This window comes from Austrofundulus limnaeus, unplaced genomic scaffold (assembly GCF_001266775.1).
Source record: "Austrofundulus limnaeus strain Quisiro unplaced genomic scaffold, Austrofundulus_limnaeus-1.0 Scaffold828, whole genome shotgun sequence".
Classification (NCBI taxonomy): Eukaryota; Metazoa; Chordata; class Actinopteri; order Cyprinodontiformes; family Rivulidae; genus Austrofundulus; species Austrofundulus limnaeus.
The window spans coordinates 58827-78274 of NW_013953230.1; the positions used below are offsets into that span (position 1 = coordinate 58827).

General features: G+C 37.8%; 2 protein-coding genes across 8 annotated transcripts in view; both read right to left on the reverse strand.

Annotated features, from left to right (window-relative positions):
- The window catches only part of anpeplb (alanyl (membrane) aminopeptidase-like b), a 22913-nt gene extending 4114 nt beyond the window's left edge, over positions 1–18799 (reverse strand). Inside the window, exons 1-18 of one of the 2 annotated variants that reach the window (XM_014028883.1) lie at positions 15158–18799; positions 13988–14130; positions 13755–13888; positions 13348–13468; positions 13056–13210; positions 12815–12928; positions 10532–10675; positions 10175–10240; positions 8702–8767; positions 8444–8595; positions 8033–8112; positions 7223–7356; positions 4899–4954; positions 4459–4606; positions 4178–4266; positions 3318–3434; positions 755–922; positions 539–679 (exon numbers count right to left, since the gene is read on the reverse strand). In XM_014028883.1, coding sequence (XP_013884337.1) covers positions 539–679; positions 755–922; positions 3318–3434; positions 4178–4266; positions 4459–4606; positions 4899–4954; positions 7223–7356; positions 8033–8112; positions 8444–8595; positions 8702–8767; positions 10175–10240; positions 10532–10675; positions 12815–12928; positions 13056–13210; positions 13348–13468; positions 13755–13888; positions 13988–14130; positions 15158–15762 — 2633 coding nt within the window. In that variant the 5' untranslated portion in view covers positions 15763–18799. Of the gene's footprint in view, positions 1–538; positions 680–754; positions 923–3197; positions 3227–3317; positions 3435–4177; positions 4267–4458; positions 4607–4898; positions 4955–7222; positions 7357–8032; positions 8113–8443; positions 8596–8701; positions 8768–10174; positions 10241–10531; positions 10676–12814; positions 12929–13055; positions 13211–13347; positions 13469–13754; positions 13889–13987; positions 14131–15157 lie in introns of those variants that run through there. The other variant, XM_014028884.1, reaches the window with a different exon arrangement.
- si:dkey-12e7.1 (uncharacterized) overlaps positions 16665–19448 on the reverse strand; it is a 6804-nt gene continuing 4020 nt past the window's right edge. For all 6 annotated transcript variants that reach the window (XM_014028890.1, XM_014028885.1, XM_014028889.1 and 3 more), the window contains one exon: positions 16665–19388. In XM_014028890.1, coding sequence (XP_013884344.1) covers positions 18801–19388 — 588 coding nt within the window. In that variant the 3' untranslated portion in view covers positions 16665–18800. The remainder of the gene's footprint in view (positions 19389–19448) is intronic.

The following is a 19448-nucleotide window of genomic DNA, read 5'->3' on the forward strand; positions in this document are numbered from 1 at the left end:
ATGGTTGAGTGTAGGCGTGTAGAGGGTAGAACCTGAGGAGGGACCTCATGCGCAAACTCTGACGTGCGGCTGTGATTTATAAAAGAAAGATGCGCAGAAACATGCGTACACACCATTTTATAGATCTGAATTTTTTTGGCGTACGCCATTTCCGCCTTTTGGCCGTACGTTCACTTTTAGTATGGTTTCCATGCAATCCTTTATAAATGAGACCCCTGGATCTTAGATCACCTGTACACCTGGGTTAGGATGCTTGTTTTTCACATTGTTTTATTATCACTACTTTTATGTATTCATGATTAATGCTGCAAAATAAACTAATTCAAAGGTAACAGAACTTTGTAATACTTGGTTTATTTACAAGACGACTTTAATTCGGTCCCTCAGCTGCAGTAACTGTGGCCTCCGGAGCGATTTAGCTGAATAGCCCTGCCTTAGCTTCTTTGCAGCAGTGAGTTTCTGTTTTTCTTCGTCTTTTGGAAACTTGTTCACGACTCAGAAAGCTCCTTAAGGAGACACAGTTGGAATAAGAACCTACCCCTGACTGACGTACTCCCAGTGCGCTCTGATGAAGTTCCAGGCCAGRGCTTGTCCAGCAGCGTTCTGAGCTACGTAGTTAATGGTAGAGGCGACATCCATCAGACGTATCTTCTTCGGGTCCAAAGTGTACTCCAGGTATCTGTAAGATAAGGTTTCCTTCAGGACGCCTGCGTGACTGGGCTTCACCTTATCGTGGGCGTGTGTTGTTACTCACCTGTTGAGCAGCCAGGTCTTCTTGGAGCAGGACAGAGCTTTTCGCAGCTGCTCCTTCTCCGACGTGTCGGTGGAGATTAGGAACTTCTCCCAGGCGAACTCCCACTCTTTCTTCCCTCCAGCGGCCACGGCTTGGCAGTAAATCACGGAGCGCAGATTGGTGTGGATGCTAAAATCAACAAACACAACGAAACAATTTCACTTCACCACCTTCTTTTGTTAACACTGAGCTGCTGTTTGTTTCCTTTCCTGTTCCCAGGCATGCAGAACATTTGTTTCTATTTATACTTTCAGGAATGTTTTTTCTCTCACACATTCCTACATTTGAAGCTAAATCAGAGCTTTGCATGTGGGGAACAAAACTTTTGCTTAAAACAGATTTAAATTCTTTGTGGTTCTTTCTTATCATTTATAGAAATAAATGTTTGTGAGCAAAACTCAGGGTTTTTAATGAAGCATAGAAGAGAATTAGGGTAAATACAGCATTACTAAGAAGCAGGAATACTGAAATAAGGACAAATTAAGTCTCTTATTTTGAAACTAAATAACATGATCTTGATTTAATCCTAACTGTTTGACTGATTCTGTGTCGTATGAATCAGATGCATATTTCTTCTGCTTTGCACACCTTCAGACCAAACAGCAAATAGATTTTCAACATCAAGTTTGTCATCCACCTGTTGGAGTGTGTGATCACAAAATGTGTTGAGATAAAAACAAGCAGAGGGGCCTGGATTTTTTATATATATTTTTAATCCTGCACCAATGTCACACATGCATGCAGGTTTGAGCAAGTACAGATACAACTAAAGACTTCACACACGTCACCCAGAGTTACAACTGTTTTCATCAAACCTTGAAACTGACATCGTGCCTGATCTCAGGCGATATCGTGGTATCTTGTGAAATGTGTTCGAGCTSAGTGTTTGCTGAAGATCAGCCTCAGCGAGGCCATTTGGCTTTTGAATTGTATGGATTTCAAAGGTTGATCAGGTGCAGATGTACACCCATCGATTACGTTTTTGAGATATTTATTAAAGTCCATCATTACAGAGTTCAAGACYTAATTTCTATTGGGGATGACTCAGCTTAACCCACCAAATTCTAGCTCCACACCTYTGAGAACGTCTGAGCTGCAGCCATGTGTCCTGTCTCCAGTCATTACTTCCTGTTTCATCAAAGTCCATCCACTGGCTCATGAAATATTTTGCTAACGCTAKAAACGAACACATGCACACRCAAACACGGGCAGGAACATGGCTGCCTTTTGCATTTGGCAGCAAACAGAAAACAAATCATTTCAAGCGTGGAACGACAGCACATGCAGTAAGAAGCACATTTCAGAAAAACAACTTTAAAGTTGCACCTGGGAAGTAGACGGAGTATTAAGGCCGCTTTACTACGAGAACTCMTGTGTTAAAATGAGGACTGTTGTGAAGTTATACTTTGGTATCGGYGTTATTTAACTTATTGGATTCCAAAGATAAACTTAAGCCACATGGCAGTTAACGGCTGCATTTATGGATTTAGTCATTAAATAATATGGATGGAAGCCTATTAGTGACCCAAACGTAACTACAAATACTTTATAAACACAGTGACACACACTGGAAGCTGTCCACAGCAGGAGCTGACCCAAGAATTGAAAATGAACGTGTCATTTTCTCGTAATTAAAAATAATAAAATAATCACATAGTGTGGCTCTAATACTCCATCAAAGGGAAAAATATGTCTAAGAAACTTTAAATGTAAAAGTACCAGGGCTGCTTTTCTGTTTTGGTTAATACCAGCGGTGGGCACAGTTCCCCTAAAGCACTAAAGCACTAATAGGGGAACTAATTTCTTGATTAGTGCTTTAGGTTTTTTTGCTATTATTTAAATTCATTAGCAGATTAGCACTTTCTAAATTTATGGGCTAAATTTAGAAGCACTAAGTGAGGTCTGTAAATGTTATTGATCAACATTATTGTTCACAGTTGAGGGTGAAAACTGTCACACATTTTGTTCATATGTGTGTATCTACAAGGTCACGTGTCAAACTCAAGGTCCACGGGCCAAATTTGGCCTGAGGGTGACTCCCATTTGGCCCAACAAGGGCACTAAGAGACAACATTCTGCACACAGTAAATATTGTCTCATGTTGACTGAAGAATGTTTCATGTGTCAACTGGGTTATTTTAGTGCTTTAGAATTAGCTTTTGCTAATTATTTTCAGTGTGTTAGTGCTTTAGAATTAGAGGACTTAAATATTTGAGTTAGTGCTTTAGGGTTAGTGCAACTAATATTTAGAWTAGTGCTGCCCACCACTGGTTAATACTTTAACAATCAATCACAGGATCTTAATTWGGCATAACTTCAAAAAGCTTAAAAGTCCAAATAAGTGCAACTTTAAAGGAAACCACAACAGCTGCCGACAAAAGACAAGAAGTGAGAACAAACCTACCTTCACCAAATTATTTCTGAGGAGCAAGGCTACAGAATGCAAGGAAAGCGGTTACCGACAGCAATTAAAGGAGTGTTTCAGAAAGTTGGGTGCAGAAATGGTACTCATCCCCGTGCGTACTTGTTGGGTACGGTGCTGTTCTTTTTCATCCAGCTGGCAAACTTGGACGACGCCATCACGATGCAGTCCAGGAGCCCGTTGGAACAGGCCAGATCTATGGCGAGGATCTGGTTGTGTCTGCAGATCAAACAAACAATCTCATTAAAAATAAAAAAACACAGATTTCCTGTCATTCAAATCAAGCTGGTTTTAAAGACTTAAACAAAAACTCACAAAATGTTTTATCCACTCTTATAGATCAACACATTGGCACCAATAGTAATAATGTCTAAGTTTTTCTTTATTACTCAATATTTTTAGATTGTCATTAACCTTTTGTCCAGGAAATTGAAAAAAACAAAACAAATTTAAATCTTTTAGTCTTATCTAGTGGCTTGACCACATTTTATTTAAAAACAGAAACTATAAATCCTCATTTCTTTAGAGTCATTCAGTCCATTTAATTAAGGACTAATTCATAAAAACAGACTCTGTGGCTCTCTAATCTTTTTATTTAATTTTTTCTGCAGTTACTTCTTTTGTTATTGTTGCGAAACCAAATCAAATATTTACAAGAGCTCATAAAATGTTGCATATATTGATTTATTTAGGATAATAAAATACTTTCGAAATGTTTCCTCATTCGCCTATCTACTGTAAATTTGCTTAAGTGTAAAAACACATCAGCAGCTTTTGCGAGCTTTAATTAGGAAGTTTTATTTTATTTTCACTGTAATGCCAAAACACACCAGCAGTATTAATGTTGTAAATTTTATCGTGCCAATACATCCCCTCTGCAAATGTGTAAATCTGTTAATTCTTGTTTTACATAATGAGATGTTTTAACAGCTCCAGACTTGTGAAAATGAACATTTCCTCACTGTAAGGAGTGATCCTCCGGGACCATGGAAAGGTCCGTGTCGTTCTTGAAGAAGTTATAAAGTTCCCTCACTTGTTCCCGGAGGTACACCTGCAGAGACAAGCAGCTTTACAGCACACCCTGAGAGAAATGTGTAGCATCTTTCCTCCCCATCTTTTTGTTTATCTTTTAATACTGGCTAAACATTAAAAACAAGAAATATAATTCAGTAAGTTAAATCTGTCTTACAGACCAAAGTCAAGTCCAAATACAAACGCWAGTAAAGATTTTACAGAAACAAACCTGCATGAGTCCGTACACCTCAGAGCGGTCAAACATGAGGAGGAAGTAGTCGAGGTTCCTGACCGCTGACTCCCAGGGGAGGTACGCCGTCTCGTTACGAAGGAAACGGGTTGAATTCAGAGCCAGAGTCACGTTGACCTGTTTGGCTCTGAGAAAACAGACTTTGGTTAGAGCTCCATCACTTCATATCTTCTAAAATCAAATACATATACATAGAATGCTGATAAATCAAAGACAAATAAAAGAAGTATCATTGAAAATACTCATGTGATGTTTGTGCAACTTCTACTAACTTTACTTGCATTTTTCCAGTTTTATATATATATATATATATATATATACATACAGAAAGCCTTGAGTCGATATTTATTTCTTAAGTAAAGCCTGACTATTTCAGCTTCACTTCCTGTCTTAATATCTGTGATGAATATAATGATCACCTCGCCAAATTAAAAGCATCGTCAATGAGCTGCCCTCTGTTCATCAGTGGGATACGCTGAAAGAGAAAAAAAAAGTTTTGTTAAGAAACATCCTAAATGCAGAAACATACATTAAAGGCTTGCAAACAAACAAAAAACAACACAGAAACAGAACGTGGTGGTTTCTGGGCGGAGCTTAGAGGCATAACATAAACTAAAAATAATAATAATAAAAAATTTCCATACTAAGAGTTATTTATTAAGATTTTTTATATTTAAGTCAAACAGCCATCTCATCCTCCTCCTGTAAACAGGCTACAAAGTTTGTTTGTCATTTTGCCTGATTAGGCTCCACCCACTGAGTTGATTAGGCTCCACCCACTGAGCTGATTAGGCTCCACCCACATAAAACTAATTTCTGCTCCCACATAAAGCTAAGTTTGACAGTTTGGCATAAAATCACAAACAAAATACCAACTTTTGATAAAAACTTAAATTTTGATCTAATCTAACTTATTTGACAGGTTTTTGTGATTAAAGTCATTTCACACTTTTTATCTTGTATTAAATCTGGAGTTTCTTCTGGAGTTTCTATTCACCAACAATAAAAAAAATGATGGTAGTCATAGTCATAAGGGGAGAGATGTGTAATAAGGAAGAAAGAAGTCAGGCTAGTCAAATGAAATAAACTCCTGATCACTTTTCTTCACATACTTCCTTAAAGGACTTTAGTCTTGAAAGTACCTAAACAACCATAAACATGCTCAGTTTGATTCAGGACCCAGATTCAGACCTCAGGAGGCTTGTTTGGTTTCGTAACCCTCTTAAATTCAGCTGATATCTTGTTTGGTTTCTGTAATCTCCGCAGCTGCTCAAGATTATAAGATCTTAAAAATTATCAAGTTTTTTTTAAACGACTAAAGACCACAGCAAAACTAATCCACGTTTAACTTTTCATCTGTTAAAACTTCACTTGTTTTCCTTTATTTATTTATCTTTTTTGAATCGTCACAAAGAACATCTAATCTGTAACTACTGGATGGTTTTATTGTTGCTCATAAAATCATCCCGTAGATAATCCAGGACCTGAACCTTGAATGTGGGTCTGGGCCACAAAGCTCCTGTTTATAAGTCCATGTCAATCCAGTTTTACAGATAATAGTAAGTTAGTAAAAACAATATTAAAAAGGCATCACTTCCTGTGTGTTCAGCACAAGACCTCTTCCCAACAACTGATTTTATTACATAATCTTTTAAATGACATTTCCTGTTCTGCAGTGTGATTTTACACGTAAACACAACACAGTAAAAAAACTGTTAAAATGTCAGTTAAACTTTTCAGAGTCAATTTAACTCCCCCTAGTGTTATTTAACACTTTGAGTAAACTGACTTCCAGTGTTGGTGTTCATTCCCTCAGTGTTGTCTCAACACTGGACAGTGTTAATTAAGCTCCGCCCACAGTAAAGTCTTATTAACAGTGTTGTTATATAACACCATGCAGTGAATCTTGTAGAAATGATGTTTTTGCATTTTTATGACAATTAAAGAAGTTCATGAGTGTAAAAATGAGTTGTTCTGGTTGTTCACTTCAGGTTTATCAGTTGATCAAGTTTAAGTTTGTGTTATTGGCCATAAATCGACACCATGAGTGAGAGCTACTTCCTGGTGTGTGAAGGTCGACTCCATTACACTTATCCAATAACGACAGTGTGATGTTAATGCAACACTAAAAAGAGTCGATCTTAACACTGAAGTGTTAAATTTACACTTTCAAATTTTACTGTAATGACACCTCATAGTGTCTGTTTTGCACCCCTCTACTCAGCAAGAGTAAATAATCAACAGTTGAGTGTCAAATTAACACTGATAGGAGGTATATGAACCTCCAGTGTTAACATCAATAACTCAATGCAGTGTTGAAAAGCATGAGAATCAGAGTTGATTTGTCACTACAGTGGAGTACCTTATTAACTCTGCTTTAAATCATATTAACTCTCAGATTTATTTGACTTGAAGTGTTAAGTTTTATTAACACTGTACAGTGTTAAGTTTTATTAACACTGTACAGTGTTAGTCAGTGTTAATTTTTAACTCTGTTTAGAGTTAAATTCTACTCTGAAAATTTAACACCAAGGAAAGAGTTAAATTGACACCAGTTCAGATAAGAACCAAAAAGACTCGGACTCAGTGTTAAATTTAACCCTTTAAGTGTTGATTTAACACTGCAATATTTACTGTMTATTAGAAATCTACAGCCGGTTTTTATTTCAAATGTATTTTTTTCCTTTGGTCTGTGTGTAGCTCTGCTACGTGCTAACTCGTGCTCTGCCCCAGGTTTACTCACATCTGGGTCTGTTTCCAGCTGAGTCAGGAGGCGATGCCAGTTCTCTGGGTTGTAATTGACCCGGTAGAATCCGGTGCAGTTGACGTTAGCCAGGATCCACTCCCCTTTCTTGGCAATAAATTGCTCCATTTTCACTGTTTTAAGGGACAAAAAAATAAAAAATTGTGGAAAACATTTGTAGTCACTGCAAAGCATAATGAGTATACAAAGAAASATACTAATTTATTACAAAAAAGTAAAAATATATCTTTGTTTGGATGATCTAAACTCCCTCCCCTGCTGCAGAAAAACAGGCAAACCTAAAGCAGATGTACTGTGTCTGGCTGTTTATTGTTGCTTAAATTTGACTTTTGTTTAAAATTTTCAGTCAGATTCCTCTCCAAGGCCATGCCTCTCTGCAATAATAAATGTAGTTTTTTTGTGCTTATTTCTGCACAGTAAAATAAGCTTTGGTTGTTGCTTCACTGCTTGGGAGTTAAACTATCTTTTTGAACCTCTGACATCATTTTACATGTGGTTTTCTTTAATTCAGTGTCTTTTTCTCTCCATCTGTGTGCTTTTTGAAGACTTGAGGGAATAAAAGACAGACAGGCAGATGGAGAGACAGAAATTTATTGTTTTCAAGTTTAGTTGTTTTCTGTTCTATTTAAACTAAAATATAACAGATTCTAGATGTATAATAATAAATTAATTAACACTTATCTTGTTAAGCCTCTGTAATCACAATTAAACAGAAGCTGAGTAAAAAAAAATATGTGTTGTTCTTGGGTCTGTTGTTGTTGTGTGCAGCTGTGTGTTCCTGCACGTTACCTGGACCTTTTTCTGACATCCAGATGGATTCCGGTCTCGAAATGTTTGACATGTATTCGATGGGGATGAGCCACAAAGGACTAAACATGGAGGGAAAATAAAAAATGCAGATGTTTTTATTATAATCTGGACAAGGTATTTTACCCTCAGAGCCCTGTTCCTCATGAGCCACAGTCCTGCCTGTTTTAGCTTCAAATGATTAAATCACCAAGCAGAAGCCTGTCAATCACTCATTCATTTCAGTCAGTTGTGGTGAAGRAGAGAAACATCTAAAACATGCAGGACAGTGGGTCACGAGGAACAGAGTTAAAAGTCTCCTCTTTAAAAAAATACATTAAATTTGTCTACTGCAAGTAAGATACTGATTACTAATAAAGCCACTACAAAACATGTTGAAAAAAAAGCACATACTCTGACTTATGATCAGTGAAATCGTTGTACAGGAAACGCTTCTGTTCGATTTGTCCGTTGGTGGTGTTGATGGTGACGACAGGATAGCCTGTTTGTGTGGTCCATTCATCCATAAAAGTGCTAACGGTGAAAACACCTTTCTCCCGTCGCGTCTGCAAACAGAAATTCAATGACACTTTGRTCCACAAAGTCCAAATCTTCACATGATCACTGATTGCACATATCTGTCAAAAATACTGTTTAAAGTGAAGACGTTACATATTCTATGAAGTTCCAGATGTCGTTCTGTTCTGCATTTCGTCCTTTGAAGGCCTTGAGGTACGCCTGAAAAACACAAAAACAGGACGATGGTTATTAGTGTGAGATGCTGCTGCTGCTGAAACATGAACTGACACTAAAATGTTTTATTTTATCGTTCTTTAACCAGGTGAATCCCATCGAGATCACAGATCTCAACATGCACACTCTGCACAGAAAGACCCCAGGTCTGAACCGGGGATCAAACCCAGGACCTTCTTGCTGTGAGGCCTCGGTGCTAACCACTGAGCCATCGTGCTAGTTATGTAGCTAAGAGCTAAAATATCAAAACTGTAAKTGAAAGTTAAAGTATCAAAAGCGTAGCTAATGTGATAGTTAAAACATAACATGAGCAAACCTTATCCAAACTTAGAAAACATGTAGGTAAAACCTTGCTTAAAGATTAAAAGTAACAAAACAGTATTTAAAAGCTAAATTTAACAAATGTGTATCCAATAGCTAATTTTAACAAAACTGTATCTAACTGATGAAACTAACAAACTCTTAGCTAAAACCACAGCTAAAAGCTAAAATTAATAAAACAAAATCTAAAGGGAACAAAACTGTAGCTAACAGCTAAAACTAAGAAACTCGTAGCTAAAACCACAGCTAAATGCTAAACTTAATAAAGCAACATCTAAAATCTAAAAGGAACAAAACTGTTGCTAACTGATAAAACTAACAAACTCTTAGCTAAAACCACAGCTAAAAGCTAAAACTAACAAACTCTTAGCTAAAACCACAGCTCAAAGCTAAAATTAATAAAACACTATCTAAAATCTAAAGGGAACAAAACTGTAGCTAACAACTAAAACTAACAAACTCTAAGCTAAAACCACAGCTAAAAGCTAAAATTAATAAAACATATAAAATCTAAAATGAATAAAACTGTATTTAACAGCTAAAATGATCAGAACCTTACTAAATCCATAGCCAAAAGCTCAATTTTACTCAATTTTATTTAAAAGCTAAACTTGTAAACTTATTTTGAGTATTTCTGAGAGTTCATTGAGTTTGACATTTTTGGCACCAGTTGTTGCTAAAAAAAAATCATCTCCCTTCATCTTCTCCTCAGACTTGGAGGAGGCATGACCAAATGTTTGTGTGCTCTGTGAGACTTTGGTTGCAGAACGGAAGCAGACACGCAGACGATCAAAAGGACTCTAATTGGACGTTTAAATGTCATAAAGTATCAAATTTGACGGTTATGGTGATTTTCTTCTCCACCCATGATGTAACTCATGTTGCTCAGCAATTTGTTTGAAAGGTATGCATTTTCTCATGCTTCCAGTCCTTTTAGCTTTAATGCTAAAACTGAAAGTGTGRGTTATGAGGTCAGAGGTCACCTTTAGCTCTGGATCACAGGGAGTATCTGCACAGACATGTTGGAGGTATTTATAAGGATTGCAGCTCGACGTGGATTCAGAAACTTACTCTGATTCCTTTGATGAAAGACTCTTCTCCCACGATGCGTTCCAGCATTCTCAGCACCATTGCCCCCTGCAGAGGAAACACAAAACACACCATAATCATAAGCAGAACTCATGTTCWCATGTGGAGAAAACGAGTTCAAACATTTGCTTTGTCTTCAGGCMGCTTCCTTCTGCAGGGGTCGCCACAGCGAGCAAACCCCCCTGAAAGACTTTGGTTTTCTGACACAACCTGTGCTTGAACCCGCAACCTCAGGATAACGCGACTGCAGCTCTGATCATTGAGCCACCGCAACCCAACTTAAACACTGGAGTATAAAACCCAAATCCTGTGGTCACTGAGCCTGCTTTGACATCTTACCTTGCAGTACGTGATGGCATCAAACATCTCGAGGATGTGAGACGATGTCTGGATTTGTTGAAGCGGAACGCTGAGAGGATGGGATGAGTTCAGAGCATCTTCTTCGAACGCTGTGTGGAGGTCTCTCATYATTAATATTTCTTTCTAAAACAAGAAATAAAGATCAAACACAAGCTTAAGTAAAAGTTCTAGCAACAATTTATATTGTTTTTTTCGCTAAAATTGAACAGAATTCATGAAAACCTTTAGGAAAATGACAGAATCTGAATTATTATCTTTAATTATTATTATTATAAAGTTTATTCATTTAAAACTGAACAACATAAATTCTAKATACAACAAATAAAATTAAATGAAAGGTAGCAGAAGAAGGAAAGAACCTTATGATTTCTGCCCCCTTTTTCTTAAATAAATTCAATTGAAAAAAAAAACTTAAATTTACAACGTACAAAAAAATGAAAGAAAAAATATAAAGGTTTAATTCCTTCTTGAGTAACAATTCATGCCTTATACTCATACATATTTCTCCAACAGATTTACCTTTATCATTTTCTTAAATATACACATTGATCTGGCTTTTTTAACGTTATCCTCCAGACTATTCCATAATTTAATAATTATATTTAAGAGAATGATAAAGGTTAATTTGCTGGAGAAATATGTAAATGTATGAATTGTTGTTCAAGGAGTTAAACCTTTATTATTTTCTTTTTCTTTTCTTTTTTGTAAACTAAAGATTATTTTTGATTGACTTTAGTTATTTGAAAAAAAAAGGGGCAGATATAATAAGATTTTTTCTTCTTCTGATACCTTTCATTTAATTTATGACTTGTATTTTGGTTATATGTTGAATTTGTGTTGTTGTTTTTAAAGAAATGAATAAACTAAACTAAACTAACCGAGCGTTATCAATGAGGCCTCAAAACAAAAATGTGTGCAGCTGCCTGTATGACGGTGTCTGTAAACAGAGCAATAACTCAGATCAACATGGAAACACAGACATGAGACATATCTGATGTTGGAAATGATCATTCATTAACCTGTGGGCATTGTAAGAAGAGTCCTCAGTTCTGACAAGTTCAAAGTTTGCAAAAATGATCAGATCCTGCCTAAAGGTCAAATACCTGAGAGTCCTTTTCTGTCAGGATTAAAGGGAGCCCCGTGGGTAAAACAATAGTTACTTTCTAAAGACTTTAAAGTTACTGGAATAACTAAATCCACAAAGACATTATCCATGAACAAGTTTCCACATATAACACTCTCAACAATCAAACTCCATCTAATAATATTAAAGCTGCAAGTGGGAGAAAACAGTGGGTTTACACTGAATAACTCAGATTATCTCTCATATTCTACTGTCAGGACATACGTAGTGACAGTTTTAACCATTATTAAAAAAAAATTAATAAAAGATACCTACTGCACCTTTAAAGACCCTATTGTTCCATGTTTTACTAACAGAGCACAAAGCTGAGAGTTATTAGTGAGTGAGAATTATTACTGAAAACATTGTCGTCACCCATCAAATTCATTAMTTTGTAAATTGAAAATATTGAAGTTCTTTGATTTGGTTGATTATAATATTCTACAGGTTATGTATAAGGCCCACAAAAACACATTACCTTTAAACATCCAAGTAAATTTTGTTAATAGAAACAGTTGTTATAAACTTAAAGGGACAGAGATATTTCAGAACTAGTTTGAAGGAACGGTGTACTTTAATTCAAGGAATAAAACTATGGAATAATTTGGGAAGTGATGTAAAAAATGCAGGYTCACTGTGAACGTTTAAGGAAATGATAAAAGTTGGATTGTTAAAGAAATACGAAACAGTATAAGGTGTATTTATATAAATTGTTGTTCTAGAGGGATTAGATGTTCTTGTCTTTTGTTTTGTTAATAACAGATTTTTTTGTTATATGAAATTATTCTTGGGAAAAAAGAGACAGATATAAGATTTTTTTCTTCTCTCTGCTGCCTTTCATTTCATTTCATTTTATTTGTGATTTTGATATACATACTGTATATGTATATTTTTTCTCTCATTTTTCTTTTTATTGTATATTGTATATACAATTATTTGTTTTGTTTTAATGAAATGAATAAAGAAATTGAAAAAAAAATGCTCTAAGACTGCTGGTTTCCTTGTGGTGCCTAGAGTTTTTAAAAACAGAAAGAGGCAGAATTTTCAGCTATCAATCTGCTGTRTTCCTTAGACAAATAACTTGTGCTGGACTTTCAGAATAATGTGCTGAATGTGAACGACCTCCAGTCTGAACTTACTATGTGGAACGTGGGCTCAGCCTTGTCCACAGCGAAGTACGACATGTAGGAGGAGAAGCCCTCGTTCAGCCAAAGATCGTTCCACCATTTCATCGTCACCATATTTCCAAACCACTGTTAGAGCAGAAACGAACCATCAACATGATGAACTGTATGATTTTTATGCTGCAAAGTCAGCTGTGTGACCCAAAAGATCATAAAATCGATCTCATTTCAGGAAAACAGATTTGTTTCTTGTTACCTGGTGAGCCAGCTCATGTGCAATGGTAGAAACGATTTCTTCCTTATGTAACCATGATGACACCCCTTCCTCGTAGAGCAAAACTCCTTCCTGGTACGTGACCAACCCCCAGTTCTCCATTGCCACCGCGTCCAGGTCTGGGAGAGCAATTTGATCTAAAAGAATCCAATTAAATTATTTAATTAAGCATCACATAATGGTAACGCTCAGAAATCCACAGGTTTGAAAGGAAACAACAAAATTKAACTTTATTTAATATTTAACATAAGAATAAAGCCAGGCAAGGTCTTACAGAGGTTCCTTTGATCATATTTAAGATCTAAATGATTTTCGTAGAAGTCCAGGATCTTTGGGGTAATTTCAGTGGCATATTTAGTATGGCCTGCTTCAGTGGCTTCAGGACGAGCAAAAACCTGCACGAGAAACACGATTATTGCATCAAAAATATATATTTTTAGAAACTTTTGCTGTTTAATCAAACAGAACTTTAGAACACTTAATGAAAATTCACATAAACTAGAAAATGTTAAATTAATGTGAAACATAAACACATATTTTTCATGTTTCCCTTAATGAATTTAAAACAAAAACTAACTTTTTACGTGAAAAATCTGTTTTACCTGGTAATACATTTTAAAGTGACACATGTTTTGCACATTGCCCTGAGTGATTTTGCAAACAAATCTCATGTGAACTTACTTCTATTTTTGAATTAATTGGGGAAACAGTTGACGTGAATTCGGAAACCGTGAAAACAAACAAGTAGGTCGACATCCTTGGTGACCGTTCAAATTCAGTGAAAACCCATTCGTCGTCTATAATTTGATTTTTCCCTGGGAGAGAAATATGAGAAAGGACAAAAAGAGTCAGAATGTCACATTTAGTCWAAAACATTGAGGCAAGCGGCTCCATATTTCTGGTGTATTTCTTACTGAATGCCTTCGCGTTGGACAGAGCYTTCGTGCCACGCCTGTGATAGAGTTTCAGTAAAAACTCGGCCTTCATGTCCGGCTCATCAAAACAAGGAAACAAGCTTCTCGCGCTTGTTGGCTCCAAATTTGTTGCTGCAAGGAATCTGTGAGAACAGAAACAATAAATTACTGCTGCTGGCTTCGATTTTTACCCCTAAAGAGTCATTTGAACAACAAGCCAAGAGACTAGTCCAAAACATGCACTCAAAAAACAGATATAATGGATTTAATGTTGAAAAATACATGAACATAACACATGCACTTTACAGTAAATGTAAAGTTAACATAAAGTTTTAAAGTAAATGTGTTAATTCAATTCAGTGGAACCAGTTGAAATCATTTTTTAAATTAAATCCATTATGTTTAAGTTTATTATTATCAGGGACTTTTTACAGTCCATCAGAAAAATACAAGCATTACTGGCATTTAAAACTGTATGACGAACTATAAAACTAAATGAAATGCTTTATATTATTATTTCAATCATTTATCTCTATTTGCTTCCATGAAACATTTTGATTTTTAATCAATGTTTAATAAATAAAAACATAAATGAAATGACTTTAAAGTTACACAGAAGTTTAGTCAGTTTTAGGGAACTATTTGTCTCATACAGTCGCATTTATTCATTTTAAATATTCCCTAAAACAAGAGCATCTTGACTGGATTTTATTGGTTTTTATATTTAACTGATATAACAAGTTACAACATTAAAATTATATTTGTTTTTCTTGTCATGTTGTCATTGACAGATTCAAACCTGAAGCCAATTCATGCTTTTATTTTGAAAATTCGACACCAGCTTGACAAATATATCCTTTTAAATTTTGAAAGCAACTGAAATTTTACAATAGTTTAACTTCTCATATGAGGATAACTTATTCAGTTTTTTTTTCTTTAGAGAAAAGTTTTAAGTTTCTCAAAACCTTCTTTGTAGAAACCTCAAAGAGTAAAATGAATTTCACTTGAGTTGTTTTTAAAAAATACTTTTCTGCTAATACATTTTTTTTTTCATTTATATCCACCTGAATATAATAATGAAAAGTTCTTTCACATTCCGTGTGCATCCTGAAGACATAGTGTCAACATTTCGTGGAGAATGTTATTAAATACGGTGAAATTTGAACTTACCTCTCTCCGATCGTTTTATTTTCAACAGACAGGTCAGTTTCAGTATACTGACTCACATACAGTGTTTGAAGATTCTCTGAAATATTTCCCTGAAATGACAGAAACAAACTGTAGTTCCCTCCTGTCTTTAAACTCTCCTTTAGCTCGATCACCAAGAAGTCACTCTCAGAATCCACGGACATGTCGGCGACGTCGATGATGTCACCCGTGTCCGCGTTGGTCACGCGCGGGTCAGCGAGCGTCTGGTCTCTGGTGTGGAGGTAGATGTGACTGGTGGCTTGGTCGCAGTAAAACCTGACGGTGGAGTTCCCGGTGAAGAGCAGCGTCTGGTTGGGGGTCGTGACGTTCACCTCCTCCACGATCCTGGTGTAGAGGTGGAGCTGGATTTCGATGCGGTAGCTTTCGGGCACCAGGTTCCTGGGCAGCCTCATGTTCACCGGCGGGTTCACGGTGGTGGTGGTTATGGTGGGACGGGCCGTCATGTTCAGGCCGGCGGTCTCGACCTCGAACACGATTATCATGGAGATCATGCCGGCGATGGCGGAGACCGTCAGGATGCCGAAGACGACGGCCAAGCCTTTGGACAAGCCGGCTTTGTTGGGCATGGTGGCAGCTTCCTGTGGTTGGCCCTGAAGGCTCCTCTTCTTGGAGATGATCCTCGGGGAGAATCTGCCTGCGATCTGCAGACATCCACGTTACCCTTCCCTCTTAAACAGGGCTTGGTCTGAGCAATAGCCTGGATTAAGCATTAACTTGGGCACTGCCAAAAGAGCAAAGAGTAAACGCTGAAGTGTGAAGAGGGCGATGTTTATTGTAGTCAGGCGGAGCTCTCACACATCTGGAGGCGGTTAGTTGGTGCTCGCCACTAATTCACGGTTTAGGTCAACCTCAGGGAGAGCTCAATCTTCACGCTGTGCTCTCCGACCCATCACACTCGTCCTCGCATCTCCTGTTTACAAACTGCGGGAACAATTAGAATCGAAACTTGGGCGTTCCATAAGACACCACATCACCCCGCTCCGATGAAACTGCCGGCATCCACGGGTATTCCTCGCAGCGCGGGGTGGGGGCGTCCAAAGATTTGCATCCACACACAGACCCTGTAAGTTTGACAAACTCCAAGCGGACGGGAGTTATAAAGGGAAAGAGGACTGCTGAAGGGGGGCTGGAGGAAAGAGGTGGAGAAAAACAACCAAAAAAAAGAAAAAAAGGAGAGAGAATCATCGAGTTGGCTGAAAAAGCTCATCCTCAAGGGAACCACGACCATCATCATCATCACCACCCCGAACGCACTCACATTCCTCACTTCAAGAAAATGCAGGGATACAAATAGGCAAGAGGTGGTTGTTTACKCAGAAAACCTTGCAGTGTGGCTGGACGCAGGTGGAGAAGTGATTTCACAACACGTCTGAGAACATGTTTGGGTTTCGCACWCTTGAACGTTCCCCAAAGTGAAGATAAAACCTAGAAAAACTGGAAGTCTCTAAGAAAAACAAAAATCCCAAACTGTCAATGATGTTTTTTTTATTATGAGAAACAAGTGGACCAGAAGGTACAACGTGTGTCAGTGCTTCCTGCTCGTGTTGAGGACATTAAACCCTCACAAACAGGAAATTGGTTGTCAGTTAAGTCATCCCATAAACCTGAAGGTGACAACTGCGTGCACAGCAAACATGGAAACCTAATGACAGCAGAGTAAAAAAATCTAAATGTCAAAAAAATCTCACGCGTTTAAATACTCAAAAGCATCCGTYAGTCAATCTGTGCCTGAGAGAAACCAAATCTTTGCAAACAGAGACCTCTGCTGGTCAGGAGGACATCTGCAACCATTTCTCAAAGCATCAGCTGGAGTTCAGCCGGTCAGGATCTGAGCAGCAACCTTCCACGACAGCAATGGGAATGTGCAAAAAAAGTTCATTTAAAGCTGCAGGATTGCTTCACATCAACATGTCAAATATTTCATAACCTCCGTTTGCCTAAAGAGACACTTCACGCAGCATAAAACCAGACTAACTAAAACGAGCACCGTAGAATCAAACAATACGATCCAGCTGGTTTTTCACATTCCTGGCCGGCTGTGATTGGACTTAAAGCAGCTTAACGCCGAGCGTCTGGACGCAAAAACACGACTACAGCTTCAGTTTTCAGCTAATTTTCAAACAAAGAGCTTCATTATTCCGATACAGACTCTTCACAACATTTTTCTTCTTTAGAATATTTTCCACCGGAATGTTCAGTTTTGAATATTTACTAGAATTAACCTGATCCTCATAACTTCTGTGCAAATTTCTTCATTTCTCTACAGTTTCGGCATCAGATAGAAACAGCCGCTGTTTGTCTCCAACAATAAATACAAGTGAATTCAACGAGTTAATCAAAGCGCATTAGCTCAGTTTACATTACAGTACAGGTCATTTTCCAAAGAGATGCATTTTTCAAGATAATCTGACACAGAGAAGAAAGGCAAAATATTTTAGAAACAGAATGGTTGCATTGCAAAAAATATAGATGCCATGAAAAAGGCAGTTTAGGTTTAAGTTCAATAAATCTAGAACAAAACAATGTTTGTTTTTATGCTTTATGGTTAAAGTTGTAGTAATAATTTATTTATGTTTTGACTGGAAAGTTGTATTTTTATTTTATGCCGACCACCAGCTGTGCTTGTTTACCTACAAAAACAGCTGAAATGACTAAAAACAGGTCAAACTGACTGATGGAGCAGTTTCACCAAAGCTGCATGTTTGAATGCAGAGCAGTCTTTATGTTGCTCCGATGTCCTGCTTGATCCCTGATATTTATTTTTGACAGATGTCTGAACTGTTGCTTTTCTTTTTCTGGGTTTAGCAGGAGTTTCATTCTATTTCAATCATGTTTGTTTACCTACACAGATCACCGCCAGTCTAATGTAGGCCATGGTTTACACCGAATGCATCAGAATGTTCTGTTTACATTAAGGGTGGACCTGCATTCCAAAACATTTCTAAAATATTTCTGGAAATCAGGGGTAAGCTCTTTCAAATATAGTTCAGGATTGTTTTTATATTTCATTCCATGTTTTGCACTGAGTGCCGTTGAACACCTGCTTTCACACCTCACTAATTTGCTTTCTGAAAATAAATTTAAGCTTCAGCAAAACTGCACCAAGCCAATTTTGAAACAGTGCTTTTTATTAATTAAATGTTTTTTTTAATAATAAGTGCTGAGTGAAAAGTGGAGACAATCATTTCTCCTATATTTGCCAACGTTATTCTGAAAATAGTTTGCCTTTATTCTCAACTGTTTCGGACAAATGCTGCCCCTCTTGAAACGATTTTAAAGACTTAAAATTTACTCTTTACACTGGGTAACGAGTATATTAGGTCATTGGAATTATTACGAAGCAATTTTTGCAGTCAAAAAAAAGAAAAGACAAACTTTCTGTCTTTTGCAGATTGTAGTTCTCACTGTAACAGCAGATTCCTGATAAGGAACCAGACTGTGCCTGCAGKCAAATGTCTGTTTCTCTGTATCAATGAGCTACTTCTTTGTGTCCTTCTGGGGAACACGTTCATTAAAATCAAAGCGTTAAAAAGCAAAAACTTGCTTTTTTTTCTCTCCTGGAATTTACCCAGCAGTGAGCAGATGGTCACTTATTGTCAGCTGACTACCAAAGCCAGCTGTCTAGATGCTGAACACAGTAACAGGACTGTCCCAAGATGGCGGTCAGCTCCTCGGAGCAGCTCTCTCTCCACGTAGGAAGGAGCCTCTCGTTGTTTAGGGCCTGAAGCTTCGGTGTCCCCTCCCAGAGGACGTGGTACAAGCACGGCCACCGGCTCTGGATGCGGAGCCTGGTCCTCCGGTCCAGCGTAATGCCGCGAACTATCTTCTTTGCCCGAAGCTCCCGCAGAGCGGGCAGCTTCAGGCGGGAGAAGACCAGGCCTTGGCTGGGCGAGACGTCTAGGAACTCCAGACTCTGAGACTCCAGCGTGTAGGAGATCCCCAGGTTCCTGTGTGGAACCAGGATGTGTAAAGTCAGGGACTTCAGGTTAGGGAGGGATTTGGTTAGCGTCAGCAGTGTGGAGGGAGTCACGAGCTTGAAGACCCAAAAGTATTTTAACTCGAGGCTTCGCAGCTGCTGGAACTGAGTGAGCAGKGACACGGACAGATCTGACCAGTCAAAGTGGAGGCGCATCCTGGAGATCCGCGGGCAGCTGTGGGTGAGCTTGCTCAGTAGCTCCTGGAAGCTGGCCACCTGCCAAAAGAGACAGGGACATTTTAGCATGGATGGAGCAACAAATATACAGTATATATA